This window comes from Toxorhynchites rutilus, chromosome 3 (genome assembly GCF_029784135.1).
Source record: "Toxorhynchites rutilus septentrionalis strain SRP chromosome 3, ASM2978413v1, whole genome shotgun sequence".
Classification (NCBI taxonomy): Eukaryota; Metazoa; Arthropoda; class Insecta; order Diptera; family Culicidae; genus Toxorhynchites; species Toxorhynchites rutilus.
The window spans coordinates 268,778,977-268,803,698 of record NC_073746.1 but is presented as its reverse complement, the minus strand read 5'-3'; the positions used below and the strand labels follow the sequence as shown (position 1 = coordinate 268,803,698).

The following is a 24,722-nucleotide window of genomic DNA, read 5'->3' as shown; positions in this document are numbered from 1 at the left end:
TAACAAGGAGACAGCAAAAAATATTTATTTTCTATATTTCATTTTTTCTACTTTACGACAAGCATATACCACTTTTTTCAGTTGACGTTTAACTTTTAAGAGATCAAACATGTCAGTTACGTTAATGAAATACACCAAGAAACATCATATAACATTTCGTTCAAATCATTTAATTCGTTTTTTCATCGGTCACATTCGATTTATTTTAAAGATCGTTAAAATATCCAAACACACTTACAATACATTAGTGTGTTTTATGTTTAGGTGTTTATGTTGTTTATGTTTTAGTGTGTTAACACCCAAAATATTCACTAGAAATAATTTATTTGGCAGAACAACGTTTGCCTGGTCAGCTAGTATGTTATATACATATTCTAGAAAACTTTGATTGCGTTTTTCTTAGTCTTTCTCAGTTTTTGTCTACCACAAACTTTAAGCATTTCAATCAGGCAGTACACAGTTTTTTAGAAGCAGTAAACTATTGTTTGATAAAATGTGAAAAGTTCGCCTCACTGAACCAATCATGCTTGATTACGTATTTAAAAATTCATGGTGGGACAGTTATGCCTAGAATATCAACATGGAACAATTGAGCTTGATTTTTTTTTTAATTTTTTCAAAACAATAAGTTATTTTGTGTTCTTCTTCTTCTTTTCCTTTGTTTACGGAGACTTTAAATCTAACGATTATTTTGTGTTTTTTCCAGAAGATAAGACATAATTAGTGGTGAATGGATTTTTTCCTACTTATTTAACTTTTTGCGCTCGCGGATAATCGAGGTTCTACTGTATTTCGGAATATTCTATTCACGAAATACCGAAACATGACTTGATGTTTTAATGAAACGCATAGTTCAATGAGTTTCAGAAACAATGAGAAAAAAAAAATTCTCGAATGAGCAATTCTTATTCTATGCGATTTGTGCCTTCACTTGAAAGTATTGGAAACAGTTTTTGAAAACATCAAGTACTTCTGAGTCTTCCTCGAGCACCATGCCCGTTGTTGACGACTCGCATAATTAGGAATTATTCATAGTGAACATCGTGCGGGATCGGAGTTTGTTGGCTCGTCAGCGCTCATATTGAGCACGTAATGATAACATCGCTGTCAGACAGTTTTACAGTTACAGTATTTCGATCAAGCGAAAACGCAAGCCTATAAACGTGAATAATGTTTATGATCCAAATACTGCAACAGCCAATCACGCAAAAATTAGCGTAAAAACGAATTAACGAATAATTATAAGCTATGATTCGCACCAGCAGTTTCGATACGAGTTTTTAATCTTATTTACATTAAATATGTAAATCTCCAAAACTATATCTGGACTGAATGTACGTAAAAAGTATGTGGAAAGTCATAATTAACCTTTGAACACGGAATATTTATTTTGATTGAAAAATATATTTGAACGTAGTATTCCTTAAAATATTCACAAATGGGTCATGCCGTTTTTTTTCAATTAAATTTCCTTGGCCAATTTCATTTATAATAATTATAATTTCCATTTTGAATATTTATCTTTGATATAAATCAAAAACAATAATTTAGATTCTTGGTTGAAGGATATAGTCTACATTCATTGCATAATGAATTGAATTATAGTTAATTCAAGCATATGCCACTGCATTCAGTAGTTCAAAATTGTTATTAAAATTAAGGGAAGCATCGATAATTCATTTCGCAGTCTACTCCAAAATGTGCCACACGGATTGGTAGTGGCAATTCGTCAATCAATGCCACACCAATCTATCTATTCTATTTGTTATGCTGCCACCCTCCCGTCAGACGTGCGAAGAGGCATGATTCGTGACTGAACAAACACTCAGCTGTGCAGAAGTTATCTTAACTGCCGGCACGAGCCTTGCTCCTGCACCATGATGCCTATCTCCTGAAGTCGGTTGATCGTGTCTTTACACTGTCCGATGACCAAGATCTTAATAGTAATTTATTAACTCAACAACAAAGATAGCATAATTGGACTCTCTCCAAGTCGGGTATTGGCTGGGATCAATGGAATTGAACCAGTCAACAAAGATACGTGAGAGAGTGTTGACGGGAAGAATATGATATAAGACGGCATGTAATCAGCAGTGAACCCACAAACAATCTCACTGGAAAAGGTTTCCAATTTTGATCGTATTTAGGGTGAGTGCTGCTGTTAGTGTTCGGCCAGTTCTTATGCAATCGCGATACGAGCAAATAACTTGGTCAAGAAAGTGCTCTTGGTGTTTTTTTCAGGAAATGGAATTGCGTGCGTTTAGCGTCCTGGTGTAAATAACGAACAGAATAAAAAAAACAAATCGCCCAGCCGACAATGTTTTTAGTTTCATTACGCAAACACTCGATGCTTGGCGAAATTAAACTAACTCAACTACCAGCTAGTTTGAGGTACTGATTTAGATTGTTCAAAGCCGATAACGGTTGTCTGCAAGCTCGATGCATATATCGACGCACAGCGAACCTGGGAAATCGTGTTAATTACTTTGTGCGGATATACAAATGGTTCACAGCTTACCACATCGATTGGAAGTGGTGTATTTTGTATGTTTACATCAGGAACACTCCCTCGACAAACTAATATCGACCTAAGCAATGCAATGATGGAAATTGGAACATATTGCACATGATCGGATGCTAAGAAACATAAATGAAAGAGAGCAACATGTGCTACGCGGCTTGGATTGATCAACGATGGAACGGTTTTAATCTCCCGCGGGTGTAACTAATGAAATCGGTTCCAACAAGGCAAAAGGTGATCGTCCATCGTGAGAAACAATTATGTTGCGAAATCAAACGGTGGTGCTCAAAAGGAAGGAAGTATCGATATAGGAAATAATTAATATTATACAAAGCATATGGGAAACAAATCGTACTCTTGTGTTTGGATCATAATGGTGATCTACACATCAACTCATATTATTGACAATATATATAAACAGAATCATGGATGGCAAAATTGGCCTCGGGTTGTGTTCCGTTTATGCGACCGAGCTTTATCTTTAGCTTTAAGCTTTTAACCTAGTCACTAAGAATCCGGAATCATGAGATAAACGTTCTCGATAAATTTTTGCAGAAATAAAAACTTAAGGAATCCAAATTGAGCGGCTCGGTATTTTTATTTCTGTTGCATCCAGATTTACACAGGTACTTCTCAACACGTTTTATACCAATGGTGTCAGAAGCCGTTGAAAGTTACCTCGACCTTCATCATGATTCCAACCACGATTTTATGTATGGCTATTTCGACCAAGCGATGTCTTTTGACAAAGTTCGATCGATCGCTTACTAAGCGAACGCGTGACCAATGTGGCTACGGAGACCCCAAATGTTCTTTTAGATGGCGAAAAATTACAAAACTGAGTAATTTCGATTGCTGACGGTCTGCTCATCAAAACAAACTATATATTGATGTTAAGTTTTGGCGAGTGACCTGGTGGTAGACGACACCCTTATGATTGACTAATTCTAGACGTTTTTCGATAATCGCTGCATACAGTTTGTCCAGTTGCCGCCAGTGGACTTCCGTATTGATCGTTTGATTCTTTGGAAGCAGCTAAAAAACACTATGGGAAGTGGGGGTAGCAGCGAAATCTTAAGAAGAACTTCTATTGTATCTTTGGAAACTCATGTTTTTCCAAAACATGAATGCAGTTTCTTACAATTTAATATACTGTTTTTTAGAATAATCGGCCGAATGTTTTACAAAGGGCCTGATTCTCGAATACACTTCACGGTGGAAACGAAATAAACGGCACGTCATTGAACTACGTTTTACGAGTTTATGAAGTGTCGAAGATAATAATGAGTTCTCAGGCAGAATGAGCACTTTTCAAATAAAAAATCATTAATGAAAATTAACTTCTTCGTATCAAACTGGTATTCAATGTGAGTGGAAAACTTTGTTTTCTTCATGTGATATAATAATCTCATACAAAAGATTCATCTGAAGATAATTTGATATTATAATGATAAATTTAGTGAAGTGTATTCGTAGTGTATTCGAGAATCAGGCCAAAAAAAAAAGTGTTTAACAATGTTTTTTCAATGAAATTAAAACTGACCAAGAACTTCGATGCGGATAATATAGACAGGTTTGTAATATACGAAGCGTACAAGTTTATCGCTCGTGAGAAGAATAATTTTATTCAACCAAGATCTGAACTCATCACGAATGTCCGTTAAATGATGAAAAAATCGAATTAATCCACCTAGTTATATTGTGCTTTCCAGCAGTAAAAATTAACAGACCCTCAACTATTTGCTTTTGGTTCCGGTCAACTTCTAGACAGTCCACCATAGGCGATTTGATTTCCGTTTATAAAGGGTGTGTCACATCAAATTGCATCACGGAAAAAACGCTGTAGAAATTTAATTTTTAGGAATTATATCTACACCTTTCGCTTATAATCAGATAAGAGTGTATAGATCACGTTGGCCATGCTTCACTGTCAATTTTTCGTAAATTTGGAAAAATGTCGTCGAACGAAAAAGAGCGTCGTGAATTAATCCTGTGCACTCATTTCGAGAATCCGGAGTTGTCACATCGGGACATCGGTAAGATGCTGGGAATCGTCCAATCCACGGTCAGCAGAGTACTAAAACGATACTTCGAGAACCTAACCATCGACCGGAAGGTGAAGAACAGCAAAAATGGATGCTCCGTCAGTGAAAAAGATCACAAGCGCGTAGCTAAGCAGTTTAGACGTGATCCGAGGAGTTCGGTCCGGGATGTCGCCAATAAGCTGAATTTGTCAAGTTCATTCGTCCAGCGGACCAAGCAGCGGGAGGGCCTGCGTACATACAAGGTTCAGAAGGCTCCTAACCGCGACGAAAGGCAAAACATGGTGGGGAAGACGCGAGCCCGGAAGCTGTACACCGAAATGCTGACGAAGCCGCATTGCCTGGTAATGGACGACGAAACCTACGTCAAAGTGGACTTTCGTCAGCTGCCGGGCCTGTTGTTCTTCTCCGCAGAGGACAAATTCAGCGTTCCGGAGGAGATTCGCAAGCAGAAACTATCCAAGTTTGCCAAAAAGTACATGGTGTGGCAAGCGATCTGCTCTTGCGGAAAGCGGAGCGCCCCCATCGTGACGACCGGCACGGTAAACGGGCAGGTTTACCTTAAGGAGTGCCTACAGAAGCGCTTACTACCACTATTGAAGCAGCACGAGGGCCCGACCATCTTCTGGTCGAATCTCGCTTCGTGCCCCTATTCAAAGGACGTGTTGGAGTGGTACGAAGCCAATGGGGTCACCTTCGTGCCAAAGGAAATGAACCCGCCCAACGCGCCGGAGCTTCGCCCAATAGAGAAATATTGGACGATTATGAAGCAGGCCCTCCAGAAGAACCCAAAAGTTGTCAAATCGGAGGCGGGCTTCAAGAGAAAATGGATTTCTGTTCAAAAAAAACTACAGCCTGACGTTGTACAGAACCTTATGGACGGGGTAAAGAGGAAGGTGCGAGCATACGGGCTTGGACTCGAAGTATGAATAAAAAGAAAATGCCAAAAGTTTTTTAATAGTTTTCATTTTACTGTCTAAAACTTTCAAAAGGATCGGTCTACTGGGCGAATTTCTACAGCGTTTTTTCAGTGATGCAATTTGATGTGACACACCCTTTAGACGCAGGGCATTTCTTAGGAATAGAATGAAAAGACTTATCACGGTCCATCTCACTCCCACTAGCAACTGTCCGTTTTACCCCACCAGTACAGCTATTTCAATTATTTAAATTTTCCAATCAAAAAAAAATTTACTTTTCCTTACATACCTGATATTGCTTCTCTGATAACTTACAAACCGAAATATAACCATCAGCGAATTGAATTTCTTTAAATTAAACCACTCAAAATTACATCCACACGCGGAATCATATAGGCTTTTCGATTCTTGTTTCCCTTTTCACTTTTGGTCAGTGTTCATTCTCATAGGGTGGCCTCAATATTATAGGGTAACATGTAGAAGGGATTCTCATTAACAGAAATTTGAAATTCATAATGTAACTATACAAATCGACCACCTGGCCATATTACCCCCACTGTCCGTCTAACCCACATCTCCCTACTCCTTTCCAATCACACCAAATTGAATGCAAAATGTTCTTTTGGTTAATATCAGCTTCGAGGTGGTTTGAACCATGATCGTTTTCGATTGACATTATTGTAAACAAAACATTTTCCATCACCAGTAATCATTCGCTTAAAAAGAGGATTAAATTCATTGCGTTTGAGATGCATATCGCAAAAATCGATATGCTTTATTAAATGATTATTTTTCAGTTCATGTGGTGCTCAAATAACATATGAGAAAAAAAAATCGAACAAAATTTCAATTTGAAATAAAAAAATTGCATAACGTATTTTTCTGAACTTGTTATTCATGTAATGTAACAGTGCTCCCTTGGCCGAGTGGTTAGCGTCATAACTAACATGCCGGGTGTTCGGGTTCGATTCCCGTTCTGGTCGGGGGATTTTTTCGTCAAAGAAATTTCCTCCGACTTGCACTGTGATCACGCGTATTCTAGAGCTTGCCACTCAGAATGCATTCAAGGCGTGTTAATTGGCATAGAAATCTCAACTAATTACTAATAAAAATGACGCAAGTAATACTACGTTGAGACGGCGAAGTTCCTCTAGGAACGTTAGTGCCATTGAAGAAGAAGAAGAAGAAGAAGAACTGTGATGTAATTCGCACCACATCGTGCTGATTTCCAGACACTTGCCCCATAGCTTCCTGAATTCCAAATGTTTCAATAGTTTTGAGTTTCTACTTGATTTTGTTGATCAAACAGTCGTTGTTTTTAGCTCGATAACCGTTATGATATACTATCCGCTTCAAATCTGCCCAGAAAGTTCCAATAGGGTACAGCTGTGGGTCATTCATAGGATTATACTCTTTTGGGATGAATTCGATACCGCGTTGGCGCAAATCCACTAAGATTGCATTAGCATAATGTGAAGATGATGAGCTGACCGCTCCGCTTATTCACGCTCACTGATGACCATCTATAACATAACCTTAATCGGATACTTCGACTTACGGATAAACTTCACACCTACATCACTAGTTTTCATCATTTGTACCAAGTTTCAAAAAATCGGAGAGGGTCACGTCATAATTTACCGGTTTTCGGTTGATTTGGGGTGGAATTGCTCTATATTAAATTGTTTATATTTCAATAACGGTTAGTCCTAGGAAAAACGATATATTAGGCTGTCAAAAAAGTTCTGCGGTATTTTTTTGAATTTTCATTTGTTCATCAAATTAGTTACAATCATCTGTTTTAAGTCAAATATGCGCCGTTTTGTTCGATGACTTGTTCCCTACGAAATGCCAACTTCATAATACCCCTGTTATAGAATCTCGCTTCCTTATTGTCAAAAAACTCGGATAGCCAATTTTCACAGGCCTCTTTTGTGGCTAACTTCTGACTACCTATCTCGTTGGCCATGGACAAAAACAGGTGGTAGTCACTTGGTGCAAAGTTCGGACTATACGGCGGATGCAAAAGAACCTCCCATCCGAGCTCCCGGAGCTTTTGGCGCGTCACCAAAGAAGTGTGTGGCCTGGCGTTGTCATGATGGAAGACAATGCGGCCTCTGTTTATCAAAGATGGCCTCTTCTTCATGAGTGCTACCTTCAAGCGGACCAGTTGTTGGCAGTACAGGTCCGAATTGAGCGTTTGGCCATAGGGAAGCATCTCATAATAGATTATTCCTTGACAATCCCACCAAACACACAGCAGAACCTTCCTGGCCGTTGATGAGGGCTTCGACCACGACCGTTTGCGCTTCACGTTGTCGTAAGTGACCCACTTTTCATCGCCAGTCACCATCCGCTTCAGAAACGGGTCGATTTTGTTGCGATTCAGCAGCGATTCACATGCGTCGATACGGTCAAAGATGTTTTTTGCGTCAACGTGTGTGGCACCCATACATCGAGCTTCTTTGTGAATCCAAGCTTCTTCAAATGGTTAATAACGGTTTGATGACTTATCCCCAGCTCTTGGACGATGCTACGGCTGCTACTATGCCGGTCTTTCTCGGCTAATTCAGCGATTTTGTCGCAATTTTCGACGACAGGCCTTCCGGAGCGTGGCGCATCTTCGACGACCTCTACACCAGAACGAAAACGTTGAAACCATCGTTGTGCGGTGGAAATGGAAACTATATCGGGTCCATAAACTGCACAAATTTTATTGGCAGCTTGAGATGCATTTTTGCCTTTGTCATAGTAGTACTGTAAAATATGTCGGATTTTCTCTTTATTTTGCTCCATATTTGCGACACTATAACTCACGAACGACTTAACCAAACAAAACACTGTCAAGAACTATATTATAGCGCGCAAAAATACCTTTCCAACAAGCTATAGTATGACTCGATACAATGAATACAACTAGAACTACGCGCTTACAACGACACCTCGCGGAAATACCGCAGGACTTTTTTGACAGCCTAATATATTTTTTTTTTCATATAGAATCGCATGTAGATTCCATTTTATATGTGACTTATCCTCAAGATTACGATTTCACAAAGTATTGAAATTTAAAAAAAAATATCAAAAATCCATATCTCCAACTCGCTAGTCTACCACGGCACCACTGTACGTCAATCTTTTTTTAATTGGAAGGGGTTTTTAATAACAACTAGCTGACCCAAACTTCGTCCCGCCTAAAATTTGTTTTTTGTTATCAATACCTTCAAACACGTTTTCTTACTGAGCGCAAGTTCATGAGTCCAATCGCAGTACTGTTCATTGATTGATCTTTTAATCGACCCCGTTGAATTCTACCTTTTACTAAAAAAAATCCTAGCTCATACCAAAACTCATTATTATGATATCAGATTATGTTCAGACACAATTCTCGTTCAAGATTTATCAACAACTTGCAAATAACATGTTTCTCCGTTACATGGAATAAATGTTTGATACAGAAAATATGATAGAATAAAGACAGCCCTAAATCGGATAATTCCTTCCTCGAGTTCTGCTCTTATCAACACATCCGGCGATCCTTTTTTGGTATAGATAGAAGAAGATATAGGAGTGCGTTTCATCACATTAAAATCCATTTCCAGCTTCGAACAAAGATCAATTTCGCTAGCATCGAATGGACTAACAGCACTTGTCACTATGTAATTGTAGAACATATGGGAATTTAATTTTCCGAATTTTCCCTTTTCCCTTCAGAGTTTTCCGTAATTTTGCAATTGTCATGTTTGGCTGGAATCTTTTTGGTTGAAATATGTGTAATATTTTTATGGGACTCCCTCTCCATTCCAGAGGAGGGAGGGGTGTCATACCCTCACATCCTAAAGTGTGCTTGATTAGTTCTCGGATTATGCAGAAGTTTGTGTTTCGTTTGTATGGCAGCCCCCCTTCAAGAGGGGGAAGGAGTGTATTCACCATAGAAACGTTTCGTGCCCCGTAAAACCTTGCCAAATTTGGCTCCATATGCTTGATTAGTATTCGAGTTATGAAGAAATTTGTGATTCATTTGTATGAAAGCCCACCCTTAGAGAGGGGGGTGGAGAGTCTAACCACCATAGAAACATTTATTATACTCTAAAACCTCAATATGCCTATTTTGGTTTCATTTGCTTGATTGATTTCCGAGTAATGTAGAAATTTTTATTTAATTTATTTTGTTTTACGCCCTTTTAAAAAATCTGTCGTAAAAATTGGTGACAATGAATATTGTGATTATAAAGGGTGTGTCACATCAATTTGCATCACGGAAAAAACGCTGTAGAAATTTAATTTTTAGGAATTATATCTTCTGCTTTCGCTTATAATCAGATAAGAGTGTATAGATCACGTTGGCCGTGCTTCACTGTCAATTTTTCGTAAATTTGGAAAAATGTCGTCGAACGAAAAAGAGCGTCGTGAATTAATCCTGTGCACTCATTTCGAGAATCCGGAGTTGTCACATCGGGACATCGGTAAGATGCTGGGAATCGTCCAATCCACGGTCAGCAGAGTACTAAAACGATACTTCGAGAACCTAACCATCGACCGGAAGGTGAAGAACGGCAAAAATGGATGCTCCGTCAGTGAAAAAGATCACAAGCGCGTAGTTAAGCAGTTTAGACGTGATCCGAGAAGTTCGGGCCAAGATGTCGCCAATAAGCTGAATTTGTCAAGTTCATTCGTCCAGCGGACCAAGCAGCGGAAGGGCCTGCGTACATACAAGGTTCAGAAGGCTCCTAACCGCGACGAAAGGCAAAACATGGTGGGGAAGACGCGAGCCCGGAAGCTGTACACCGAAATGCTGACGAAGCCGCATTGCCTGGTAATGGACGACGAAACCTACGTCAAAGTGGACTTTCGTCAGCTGCCGGGCCTGTTGTTCTTCTCCGCAGAGGACAAATTCAGCGTTCCGGAGGAGATTCGCAAGCAGAAACTATCCAAGTTTGCCAAAAAGTACATGGTGTGGCAAGCGATCTGCTCTTTCGGAAAGCGGAGCGCCCCCTTCGTGATGACCGGCACGGTAAACGGGCAGTTTTACCTTAAGGAGTGCCTACAGAAGCGCTTACTACCACTATTGAAGCAGCACGAGGGCCCGACCATCTTCTGGCCGGATCTCGCTTCGTGCCACTATTCAAAGGACGTGTTGGAGTGATACGAAGCCAACGGGGTCACCTTCGTGCCAAAGGAAATGAACCCGCCCAACGCGCCGGAGCTTCGCCCAATAGAGAACACACCAATTGGTAAAAAAAATATAAAAATAAACCAACCTGGTATAGTTAAAATGTACACCTGCACATATTGGGCCTGATCACGAATGTCACTTCACGGTGAAAACGAAATGAATTGTATGCAATTTGTATGCGTTTCACATCGTTTTCACCGTGAAGTGATTTTCGCGATCAGGCCCATTATGTTCAATTGAATAGATTTTTGCGTTGTTTTTTTTTTCCAAATTCGTTGAAATCATTATTGAAATGGTAGGTAGGGTAAGCGGGGGTGATTTGGACCACCACTTTATCTTGAAAAGTACGGCTCAACTTGGATTTTCTATAATGTCATCTCTTTTCCTTGTTGAACCGTATGTACCTAACATAAACAAATGGTAAAATTTTACAGGTGATGGTAAACGGTGGTTTGAACAGAACTTTGATTGTAAGGAAATGTAAGTTCAACGATCGTGGTTTTGAGGATTCTGCCGCTGATAAAACAAACTTTTCGTGTATTGCGCAGTGAAAATCTGTTCGTCTACAGAAGAGAAACCGTTTTATGTAGCGAAACTGTAAGTTTGATAACAACAAATGAAATAAATTGCATTTTAATTCTTGCATGCTATATGGGGTGATATGGACGCGTTCCTGTGGGGTGAATACGTTTTGAAATTTTTCTTTGGTTTAATGGGTTCCAGATGCCGCGGGATTACAAAAAAAAAAAAGATGGATAAACATCTTTGGAAGAAAAAGCAGCTTGAAAGAGCAAAGCAGGCCACCAAGAACGGTTGCTTTATTTGTGCAAAGCATCGAGAGTGATTGTAATTGCTCGAACAACACTGAAGAGATTCATGCAAAATTCGTCGACCGAAGAATCACAGAACCATTTTTTCACCTCTGCAGGGAACTGGAAATGGTCAATATTCTTGACCAGAAAAATCAGCTTTATTTTAGGTTTGGCGCTACATATTGGGGAAAAGGCATTTGAATTGGCCGGAAAAAATGAGCTTGCTCATCCGTTCAATCTCAAAGATCGTTCATTCGGGAGAGATTGGTTTAGCGGATTCATGAAGCACCTAAAATGTCACATTCAGCGCCGAAAATGTTACAATGATTGTCAGTGAATATCTAGGGTATCCTACATGCTGGTAAATCCATCCTTTTGATCTTAAAAATTTAGTAGCGGAAAATGGCATTGTATGGTCTCAATGCAATTCTACTGGTCTCGTTTCTGACCAATACACCAAGTATCGATCCCAGAACATTGTTACTAATTGAAATACTATCCTGAATTACTTTACATAAACATAAATACAGGCAAACCTGTTTTTGAGTGATCGCGTTTTGTGCAATTCCTTGTTTGTGTGACTCTTTTGGTGCGATTTTATGGTTTGTGCTCTGAAGCATCAATGAGGCTTGGTTTTGGTTCGGGTGTTCTCTTTTCCCATAGTCAAAGCCACAAAAGTGACCTTTGAAGTTCAGCATGTGATAACGGTCTATCCCAGTGATTTTCAACCGGTGGGGAATTTGGTCATTAAAAGGGGGGAAGTATGCAAGGGAATATTGCACATTTATTCCACTTTCAAGATGACAATGAATAGCAAAAATTGCCCCAAAAACTTTATTGTAAACACTAAAGTTTGCCATCCTCGGCAAACCTTTTCAAATTTGAAATGTAATGTTCAATTGAACAACTTCGCAATGTTTGAAAGACTTTCGCCAGTGAATGATGATGGAACAGACGACGAAACAGTACAGAAGACTATACAAATGAAATACAAATTTCTGCATTAATCGAGAATTGATCAAGCAAATCAAACAAAATTTGGCATGTGGAGGTTTAAGGATGCAAGAAAGGTTTCTATGGTGGTTAGACACTCCTCCCCCCTCTCTAAAGGGGGGCTGCCATACGAATGAAACACAAATTTCTGCATTACTCGAAAATTAATCAAGCAAACGAAACCAAATTTGGCATGTGGAGGTTTTAGGATGCAATAAATATTTCTATGGTGATTAGACACTCCTCCCCCCTCTCAAAAGGGGGGGGGACATACAAATGAAACACAAATTTCTGCATTACTCCAAAATTAATCAAGCAAACGAAACCAAATTTAGCATTTGGAGGTTTTAGGATGCAATAAATATTTCTATGGTGGTTAGACACTCCTCCCCCCTCTTTAAAGGGGGGCTGCCATAGAAATGAAACACAAATTTCTGCATTACCCGAAAATTATTCAAGCAAACGAAACCAAATTTAGCATGTGGAGGTTTAAGGATGCAATAAATGTTTCTGAGGTGGTTTGACACTCCTCCCTCTCTCTACAGGAGGGGGGGGGTCTGAATAACTCGAGAACTTATCAAGCAAATGGAATCAAATTTGGCATATAGAGGTTTAAGAGATTGATAAACATTTCTATAATGGTTCGACACTCCTCCCTCCTCTCCAAGGGGAGGCTGCCATACCAATGAAACACAAATGTTTGCGATAACGAAATTGATTTTCGTTCGAAAATGGAAATGGATTCTAATGTGATAAAATGCACTCCTATATGGTCTTCTATCTATATAAATATGAATGGATCGCCGAATGTGTTGATAAGAGTAAAACTCGAGAGAGGAATTGTCTGATTTAGGGGTGTCTCTATTCTATCATATTTTCGGTATCAAACATTTATTCCATGTAACGGAGAAACATTTTATTTGCAAGTGTTTGAGAAATCTTGAACGAGAATTGTGTCTGAAAATAATCTGATATTATAATGACGAGTTTTAGTAGAAGTACTAGGAATTTTATAGTAAAAGGTAATTTTTTTTCAATCAATGAACAATTCTGCGATTAGACCCATGAACAGCGCTTAGTAAGGAAACATGAATGTGATAACGAAAAATAAAATTTGGGCGGGACGAAGTTTGCCGGGTCAGCTAGTATGCTATAATTAGATAAAATATATGTTTATCTAACCTAGACAGACGTTAAAAGTGGTTTAAAACAATGATTTGTCGAATATATCGGGAGGAATACATTAAATTTCATGAGAAATTCCTCAACTACGATGCATACAAAACTACATACGAAACGCTACATGCGATAGTTCTACTGAAGTACATGGTGACTCAAAAATCATGAAACTCTTCAAACATAAAGTAACTGACAATACAACATGAAGTCAATAGTTATACTTCCAAACAAGCAATTGACTACTTACCACCATTTCCCCTAGATGAATATTCTAAATCTGAACAAGTTGCATCCTTGACGATCACCGTAACACCTTTCAATTTGAGTTTAAACGCCTGTGGTTATTCTATACAGCTGCTATGCTACTCGTAACGCAACATTCGCTGGAAGAGAAACTATGATCATTGGAAGGTGTGATCAAAGGCGTTAATGAGAAGGTATCAGTCAGTACCACGTTTTAGAAGGCGTTTACTCCATTCGGAAAAGCTGCCTTTGATCGTACGACCTGATCCATGAACAGCTAGATATGACATAATCCCAGATGTTATTGTTTGTGGTACTCTCACTCTTCGAAAACAAAGCTGTCTAACCTTGAAGGTTGGTTTTGGAGGTGTGTAGCTTCCACGATGAATTAATTTGTTTCAAGCTTCAGCTTACACTGACAGATGCTCGAGTCATGCAGGGATAATTAACCCGAACGTGCATTGCGTTTGTAAAATGATAGACCAGTGCGACGGTGAATGTGATGACCATTGACATTGCTGAGTTGAAATGGAACGAGGAGTGAATTATGTTCACACCTTGTTTTTTTTAGATGTGATTTATAGTGCTTGCAATGCCGTTTGATTAAACAGTCATATTTGGAGATAGACGCCCGTTGAAAAGTGGAGCCGTTCTGAGAAAAGATGGCCAAAAATCTTTTCTTATCCTACCTCACATTCTAAAGGGGTGTGTCTTCAGAGAAACTAGTTTTTTCATTTAAATTCTACCTACATTACATTATATCAACTCAACATATCTTACAAAGATTTTTAATCCATAGAAGTTCATAACTTTGCGGAAGACACTAAGAATTTTTAATGACACTATTTGGAGGTACAGTGAATACAATGAAAATATGTATCAGTTTTACTTACTAAATTATTCAAAAAAGTGTACGCTCCAGACGTGCACGAATGTGATAAGCAATCTCTCTCTCTCTTTCTCTCTCTCTCTCTCTCTCTCTCTCTCTTTCTGTCTCTCTCATGTATCACGCATCAACGCATCGATGTTTGAGTTCAATGTTGGTTGACATGCGCAACAGGTGAGCTTGATTTTTTTTTGTCGTACTAACGCAAGGACCTTTATTGCATACCTCATAACTGTCTATGTTCGTTAGTTTGAGTTCACGATGGGTTGACAATAAACCGTCCATTAATGATGCAACTATTTTTTTGCATCTGAAATCAAGTTTTCGTAAAAATAAGATTGCGTACGCGCGTAACAATTTCGTTCCTAGGGGGGTACAAATGTGAATTGAAGTCAGTTGAATGAAGAGATAGATTTGTATATAAGTCGCGTCAGTAAGAATAACCACTGAGCACTGAGCGATCTTTGGCAACTACCGAGGCAGTTCTTGTCGAAGCGAAGCTACTGAGAAGATTTCGGGCCCTGGTTCCAAGATTTCGAAGACATGTGATTGCAGCAGAGGTAACAGTAGAGGACGTTCCCAATTGGAGTTCACGTGAAATTTCTGCTTTCTTCATGGAGAGAGAATTCTTAGAATTTTTCCCAAACTTAGAACTGTGGCAACCAGACACAAACAAATTTTTGTACCCGACCAAGTCGGATTTTCTACGTAAGTGCCCAGAAGCAATTTTCTCTCAGCTTACAATTTCCAATCCAATCCAATTTCGTACTAAATGTATCTTATAAAAATTCATTATCTGGTAGAAGTCCTCTAGGAGCACGGATCATGGCTAATGTTCGGAGGGATTCTCTGGAACATGGCGTTTTCGAACGTTCAGAGGCAGAGCAATCTATACGGAGAAAAAAGATTAAACACGAAATAACCCAACTTTATGGCGACCCCAACATTTACATGAAACGCGTGAGACATGTGGATAGAATGTCGGAGAACGATGGAAGTGAACATTTACAGCCAAATACTAACCATCTATTCAAAAACCGACAATAGTTTTTTGAGCACTACTTGAATCCTCGTGAATAATACTTATTTTACCAGAAATTTGTATCGAAGCATAGCGAAATTATAAAACGTTCTAAACAATTTCTAACGTCAGCGGATCTGTCTAACTATCGATCTTTACCGTCTATAGAGTTGAATTGTACCTTGTATATGAATCAAACATTTCTTTGATAACTAATAACTATTTCATAATCCATTTCTCTCATTACAGAAATAAATGTTTAAGTTTACGCAAATATACATGTTTTTGTTCAAATTTGTAGTAATTTCGGTATAAAAATTAAAATAACGCTTATTATTTTTATAATGTATAATTTATTCAATTATATCAGATACAATTTCTGTAATATAAAATTGATATCTCATTTTTGTTTCCATCAATAATAAATATTCCAATTTGGATAATATCGTAAAGGTTTACGCGGTAATTTTGTCAGAATTCCAAAAATTTTCTGGTTTTCGTTTTTATCACAAATAAATACAATTAAACATTGTGTTAAATATTATAAATAAAGAAATCTCAATAACGAAACACGGAAGCGAAATAAAAATGAACGAGATGATTACAGATGGTACTTTGGGAGATCAGAGCTTCGGATGAATTCAGTTCACAACGAATCTAGCTTATGCTCTCATCGTTTTGACGCCTTTGATGTAGACGTGATCACCAGGCGATGGCATGTATTCGTTGGTGTTGAGGGTCATATCTCCATGGGTGTTGATGAGGGAGAATCTAGACGGGTAGTATGAGAGTACCGGGCTCGAGTACTGGCCGACAGGGTTACTGTATGTCATCTGCGGCTGAAGATGGTTACCGGCAGTTGTGGCCGTCGAATAGTGCGGCAGTGACGAGGGCTGGAAGGGAACGAAGCTGGACTGGGTTGTGGATGCTAGGCTGGGGGGAGAAGTCGGGGACGGAACAGCGGAATAGTGGGGCAGTGAATGTGGGTGGTGCAGGTGCGGGTGCTGGTTGATACTGGCCGATGGTTGGTGTTGTTGAATGTAGTTTGGTTGGACGTATTGGGTATTGTACGGGTAGATGAGTGGACGTAGCAATTGGATGTACTGTATACCTCCTGTGGGCTGTCCCTGTGGGTTGATGTATTGCATAATCAGCGGGGTGGTTGCTGGAAGGAAGAAAGGGTTATAGGGATTCCGAAATACGCATTTAACTCATTCATACCTGGGCCCAATACTTGGTTGCCGGGAGTATGGGGTGTCATCGATATGTAATACTGTCCAGGCAGGTTCTGGGTAGATGTTGTCGGTAAATGAGAACTTGGCGGGTGATTTGAGGTAATACTGTATGACGGAGAAGCCTCTGAAGTTTTTGTCGTTGTTCCAACTGGTTTTAGAGCAATTTGCACCGATGGAGCCACTTGATTCTGCAACTTACTCAAATTCTCACTATCTTGCGTGGAAAGCGCATTATAATTTGTCGGTCCACTAGCGGGGTGACGAGCCTTCCGTACATCCGATCCGGCTGGATCTGGTTCCGCGCGCACGATTCCGAGAACTAACGCCGCTAAACCAATGAACCACAACATTGTTTTCATTTTTGTTCGCGCTTAATTTGCGCTAAATTATCCGCAACAAGTTCGTCGCACGCTCTAGTGGGAAGTGAAAGAAAATCTCCACAACTTCACGATGCACTTTTTCTTTTTTCTTTATTTATAAATAAACACCACTTCGCACCACGTGTAATTTCCACCGTAAACCGTCTGCTACCGCACTTGCACCGCTGGATTGTGATTGATAAATGAATGCATTGCCGATAGGTGCAAAGTCTTTTATATCGCGAGAGGAAAAAAAATCAACCGAATCTTATCATCGAAGAAAAGCTTCCATCCGATAGAAGGGGATCCTACATTATTGCGTAGGAAGTTGCCAATGTCCAAAACCACCCCATCGGACCGAAGAAAACCCTAATAGATGAACCGGTAAGCGAGTGGCTGGTGTGGGACATATCAACTAAACAGCATCGCTCCCCCCACAGGGCGTCTAGAGAAAAAAAAACTAGGAAGTGAACTTCCTTGTTATCACTGACTCGCCATAACAGCCACCATGTAGGACTCTCCGGTTTCAACGCACCAAGCTCAACGAGCAATCCGATAATATAAGTCATGTCAAATGCATCGATGTGTTTTTGCCCGTGATGGATCTAAGATTTCTGAACGACACTTGTGGTGCTTGAGATGTGCGCAGGGTACATAGTAACTGCGAAGCGCATCAGATATGCAAATGTTAGCTGTGAATGGAAAACGCGTGAGGTATGAAGAGGTGATTGTAGGAATGTTAGACGTTAGCCACTTTGCTGCCATGATTGCGTTTCAAGTTCATTATCCAGTTCGTGCACTGAGACCTCTCTCATCGGTGGATTGTGAGAGATAATGTTAACGAATGACGTATTTTTCTGTAGTGTTCCGTAGAATTTAACATAAATAACAGTTAGTGAAATGGAAAACTGTTTCAGGAGTATATTTATTGTAAAAGAATGTCGTATTGAATTATTAAGGGAAAATCTTTCTTATTATTTTTTTATTCTAAACATTTTCGTGATCAAAATTTGAATTATCGTTAGTAACACAATCTTTCGCGGCAGTTCTACAAGTGGAAGCATAGTCTTTATACATATTTTTGTATCTTTTTGAAGTTCACTCTTATGATTCCATTCTCTAATCCAGATTTCCTTCCAAAGTTCTATTACTTCGGCTTATTACTTCATTAAGAAATCACAGCTTCATTTATGGTAGCGCTATAGCGGTTAAATCATTAGAAACGCAAAGATAGAGCAATAAAAGGGCCCCTCGGGTTGAACAGTGGAATTTTCAAAAACATGGTTCGAGTTATCTGAAAAAAAATATAGTTGATTATGTCCAAGAGATGACCACATTGTTAACGTAGGATTACGAAATTATTTTATTCAATTTGTTTGTCTATCACACCGGATATTATTTAAAAATGCATCTCAATTTTATAAATAACTCTTTAAAAGAATGTTTTATTGACCCTGAAAATGGCATGTAATAAATCTCATGGTATGGTATTTCAAATCGATTTCCCAACATAGAGGTTGTCCAATCTAGGCCACTAGGTTGATGACTGGTCCTTTTCAGACTAGGTCGATGTAGATTAATTATGGATACTGAATTCAAATATCAACCATGATCAAACCTACATAACAATCTCTCATTATAAAGATAAATGATGAACTATGAACGTTTCATTTGGATACGTCCAGCCTTTTTTTCTAGCCGATCTTGGAGTAAATTCGAGGAGAAATTAATCGCAAATCGCATCAGGAGAACAAAATCCCACATGACTCTCAGAATGAACGATTCGTAACTTTCGTCTGCGAATGGATTTGATTTTAAATAGAGAATTTTCGACTCGATTGATATGCAAACCATCAAAATCCATTCGCAGCAAAAACAGCTATTAACCTTAACATTTATTTAATAGAAACGTGACCTCCCTTTGATTTGATACTCTTAATGGAAGACGTAGTCCTACGCCAAAAAAACATTGCATGAGTACTATGAGTAGTGTTAGTAATTTCTAACGTTCGCATCATAAGACCTATTGTACATCGCTTGTTGTTGTTTTATCTCTTTTGTTTATTTTAGGCTCATTAGCATTTTAGTTGTAACAGAGCCGAATTATAATCGTGTACATGCCACATGTTTATCATATCTATAATTAGCACATTACACAGTTGCCATTTTTTCGGCGTTAGACTATTCCCTTCTATACCATTGCATATGGTACACATTTACACAGTAGCCATTTAGGCGTAAGAGTTTTCTATCAGTTCTTCCATTATCCAGTTAGACCGGACAGCGGAGACAGTTGATTGATCATTGTTGAGTTATTTATAGAACAGCAGCCCGATGTGTCTTGCAGAGAAGAGCAGTTGTATGGATGAATCGGTCTTATTGCGACCGTGGATCGATCTCCATCGCTGATGATTGTTGCGTGGACGTAGTTATTCTGTAACAACACAAAGATGGTCACTTAGAGGCGAATGAACTGCAAAGTTTAAAGCCTCTTAAATACAAAGAAAGAAGAAGAAGATGGTCAATGGGACCCTGAGTTTTGAACTCATGATCGATCGCTTATTAAGCGAACGCGCAATCAATTTGGCTACGGAAACCCTCTATCGCTTGTTGTTGGCGCTCACAAAAAATTGTTTTTGACGTAGGCCTACGGCCTTCAGTAAGGGTGCCAAATCAGAAAACAGGTCACGTTTCTATAGAATAAAGTTAACTACTTTTGCTTTGAACGAATTTTGATGATTTACATCAAAATCAGAAACTCCCTAAGATTTGTCAAATATGCTATACATTTTTATTCCCTAATCCGGAAGTGGTTAAAATTATCAAAAATTGGAAACATTTCCATTTTCCCATACATCTGTTCTGCACAATTGTGTGCTTACCTACCAATAAGGTTTTACTTATGCATTTATAAGTTACAATATTCATAAAACGATGCGAATCGAATGCAGCGTTCGTGCTGCGGAAACAGTGGGGAGAGGAAATATTGTTATTCAAGCTCCGCCGTATAGCCACTTGCTTACACGGCCTGAGCGTAAAACCAGAATTTTCAATTTCTATAACACAGTCGAGCTCAAACCAGCGCTCAGTCAACGGCTTTTATCAATGGCATTCCCTCGGGCATTTACTCTGTGCATTTCAGCTTTATGTCACTGCGGATCAGTAACATGAAAATCGCTCGTTGAACATGCAATGATTCCTCTACGGACACTGGGGAGAATTCATATATTGCTGTTCGAGCTCCCACCGCTAGCATCTATTACACTGGTAAGTAAATGAATACACGTCCGCTAAGCAATTGATCGTGGGTGTACTCTCAGAATCCTCCATTGACAATGTTCTAAATGGCTTTTAACATGGATAAAAGAGAATGAGATTCAAAATTTTAATATCTATAATATTAAGAAAAAAAGCTCGGGCAAGAGGGACACTAGCGAATAGACGGCTCTCTGCCTCTAAGAAACGATGTCACAACAACTCTTCGACAACAACAACAACTTCTGTTCATCCATTAAATAGGATATTTATTCTGAACGAAAAATTTGATATTTGTTCATAATTTTTATTAAAAAACCAGCTGACCCGGCAAGCTTCGTCCCGCCCAAAATTAATTTTTTGATGTGAATTCATTCGAGCATTCACGTTTTTTTAGTGAGCGAAAGTTCGTAGGTTCAATCGTAGAACTGGGCATTGATTGATCTTCTAATTGGCCCTTTACAATTTTATTTTATTATAATTTTCCTATTACTTCTACCAAAACTTATCATTACAATATAAATTTATTTTCAGACACAATTTTCGCCCAAGGTTCTTGATTCACTTGCACAAATAACATGTTGCTCCGTTACATGGAATACAGTTTGATAAAGATAAATTTTCATTCATAATTTTGATTTTAAAATCGCGTTGTTCCACCTGAGAATCTATTGCCAATTTCGCTTCACACCAAAGGAACACGAAACCCATTTCCGCAAACGCGAAATTCAACATGGTTAACAACGGTGGCATTGTAGAACACATGGAAATTATTTTTTAACGAACTTTCTCTTTCTTTCTTTTAAATTTTAAAATTTCAACCATAACATAACATTGATCTAAGGGCAGAGACGAACACAACAAAATAAAGACGGCTCAAATCACCCCCATTCCTTCCTCGGGTTTTGTTCTTACAATACATTTGACCCTCCATTTTATTTATATAGACATGTTTATTTCTTTCTAAAATTTAACCGTTTTAGTTGCTTTATGTACGCCTGCCGTTTCTCTTCAATTTTTATGAGCTTATAAAGAGCCGAATGTCTGGCCGCCGGATATCCGGCTATCCGGCCTCGAAGCTAGTCTGATATCCGTTATCTAGTATTCGGCTAAACCACTATCCGTTTCATCACTACTCCTGATCATCTAACACATCAGGTCTAACACATCAGGCTTTTACTGCTGAGGTGTTAACGATGAGCCTAAGAATAACAGAAAAAGCGCTACTCCCCAATTCTTTTATATCATTTGTGTAATATATATGCTATTTCAATATAAGATCAATTTGAGCAAGCGAAACAGGAGGCACATTGCAAATAAGCTTAATACGTGCTAATAGTTTGCCAAATACTCGGCCCGGACCGAGATGGATATAAATCTCCTTTATGCTCTCTTTTTTACTCTTAGAAAACACATTCCAACTTCATTTTATAATGAGGTGTAATATAATCACGCATTTATACAAGAGCTATGTGGATAGCGTGGTCGTGTGAACAGCCTTGCATTCCATCTGGCCTTGGTTCGATCCCCGTTGACATCTCATGGACTTTTTTTTTGTACAATCCCAAAAGATCATATTTGAATTTGTTTGATTGAGAAACTCCATAAACGCCACTTTTATCAAAATTGACATTTTTTACAGATTTTGAGTCCTTGAGGGTACCTACATCGACTATCAAAATTTTAGAAAAACTTAATTCCACGAACCCCCCTTAATTGGGGTTTCAAATTCAATTTGATATACAATTTTATTCATTGTTTACCGATGCCGTAAGAAGCATGCGCAACTCAACTTGATCGGAATGTCTTCTGATGCAGAACATAACTTATAAACAGCCCCAATCTTCCTTGGTATGAGCATTATGAACATTAAAAGTACATAAAATCAAAACCACCAAATTTACCACTGATTTTTCGTTTGTTTTAGAAACCCTTTAAGTCCATAAAACTATCTGAATGGTCGGAAAATAATGAGTTCTGGTCTTTTTTTTTGTGTTAGGAATAAAGTGAAGTGTTCGGATATTTTGGTTATTATTTATGGTATATTTGAAGATATATTCTCCTTGTTTTTTGAGTGCACGGATAATGATCATTACGCTGTTGACAGCTCGATAGATGTCGTCTGGAAATGGGTACCTTGCTGGCAGTATCGGTTCTGAAGCAACGAGGTGTTTCATAACGAATTCCAATGAATATTTTGAAACATTGGGACAATACCAGAAGTGTTACATAGGAGCTTTTGAAAACTCGGAAAATTGCCAAAATGGCGACTATTTTTGTTAAAAATGAGTTATTTTCCATGAAAAATCGCTGTTTCATAAAAAAATGAAAAAATGACACAGCGAAGTCTTCAATATCTTTTTTGAATTTCCTCATTACAATTTCTCATTTTACTTCGTAACTTCGTAAAAGGAGATTCGACAAAACTCATAAACTCATAATAATTGTCTGAATTTTTCCTTCTTCTTTCGGGTATTTGTTACATTCGAGTAAACGTTACATTCGGGTAAACGTTACATTCGGGTAAACGTTACATTCGGGTAAATATGCATTCGGGCATATGTGGCGCTCGGCTAAATGTCCATTCGGATATATGTTGCATTTGAGTGTCACATTCGGGTGAATGTCATTCGGGTATGTGTTACATTCGGGTAAATGTGCTTCGGGTAAACGTATTCGGGTGAATGGGACACACCCCGTTTGATTTGTTATTATTTACCATTTTAGATGTTTAGAGCTAAAGGTGATTTCATTGAAGAATGAATTAAAATTTGCCTAATAATTTGCAATTTATTGCGAATACAGGGAACTTTCCAGTCCAAGAAGTGTTAAGTGTTAGTGAAATTTGTTTGAAAATTCAGTTCATGTACGCCTTTCCAATGAATTTATTTGATCAATCAAAATATCGACCGACACCGCCAACCAACACCAGATCGATGCTGAAAATTGGTTTATCATTATCAGTTGAATGCCACGCTGTGGTCGTCTCGATCTGACGCGGCGGTTCCTCGTGCCATTCCATTCACGCTTCGATCATTTGAAAACCGACTCAATGCTCCTCTGGAGGTGGGAGCGGAACTGGACGAAACGAGAGCGAAAGTTGATCATCATTCGCAGGCTGTTGGGTGTCTGTGGAGGAAAAAAAACAGGTGAACCAGAAGTGATCATCGAGCATGGTCATGTTGTGAACCATATTTCTTTCTTTCCTGGCGATAGCGTCGAGTCGGTAGTGCTGCTACTGACGATGGTGGTGATGATGACAGCGGCTGATGAAGTAACACATAAATGAGGACATGTTGTCAATCCAGCTGCTGAAATAGTTTGAACATTGAGGAAGTGCAGATCGGTTGGATTTTTTGCATTGAGGGTTACATGTGATTACGCTCATTTGTTGGCATAATTTAAACATTCCTCTTATATGTTTGTGTGCCGGTGGTAAGTTATGGCACTCTGGCGACTTTTGATGAAGTGTACAACGTGAAAACTCGACAGAAAAGAAACATCATCGGTTGCGTGCTTGCATGTCGCATATGGCCATTATACGTGTGGTTATGTTTTACTAGTTTAAGTTGGCACCGGAAGTATTAATGTCAATTTGAATCGACCTAATATATCGTGAGAATGAAACGAAAAAATGTACCGTAACATAATAGCCTAAAATTTTAATTACAAACTTCCCCATTGTACGACAAATGTAGTATCGTTTTAACACGATGATTATGATTGAACATAAAACGGAGGCGGAAACGTTTCTACAACACAACTATTTACGATATGTTTCGTACAAGTTGTTATCGATTATATTTGAATGAGAAAACAATAACTGGTAAAAAAATTATTTTATAAATTTGGAAAAACTGGTCACAAAAAATTGGTCCAAAAGTAAAAAAAAATCTGAAAAAAAATCCTGTCTATTTCTATTATTTGTACGTAATCGAACACAAATAGCTTTCAATAAACTATCATTGTTACAGTAAGGGTAATAATTTAATTAACATTGCTCGGGTGTACATGTCCAGTTGTGTGACAGTTGTGTGTCTCCTTCATGTCTTCATCAAGATATAGGGGAACCGCGGGTAA

The 24,722-nt window shown here is 38.6% G+C and overlaps 1 protein-coding gene across 1 annotated transcript; it reads right to left on the bottom strand.

Annotated features, from left to right (window-relative positions):
* Window positions 1-16,201: 16,201 nt before the first annotated feature.
* LOC129778187 (uncharacterized) lies at window positions 16,202-17,785 on the bottom strand. Its single transcript, XM_055784933.1, has 2 exons — window positions 17,015-17,785; window positions 16,202-16,958 (listed from the first exon to the last, which is right to left on the bottom strand). Exons 1-2 carry the CDS (start codon window positions 17,385-17,387, stop codon window positions 16,456-16,458), a joined length of 876 nt encoding a protein of 291 aa, XP_055640908.1. The 5' UTR covers window positions 17,388-17,785; the 3' UTR covers window positions 16,202-16,455.
* Window positions 17,786-24,722: the final 6,937 nt, after the last annotated feature.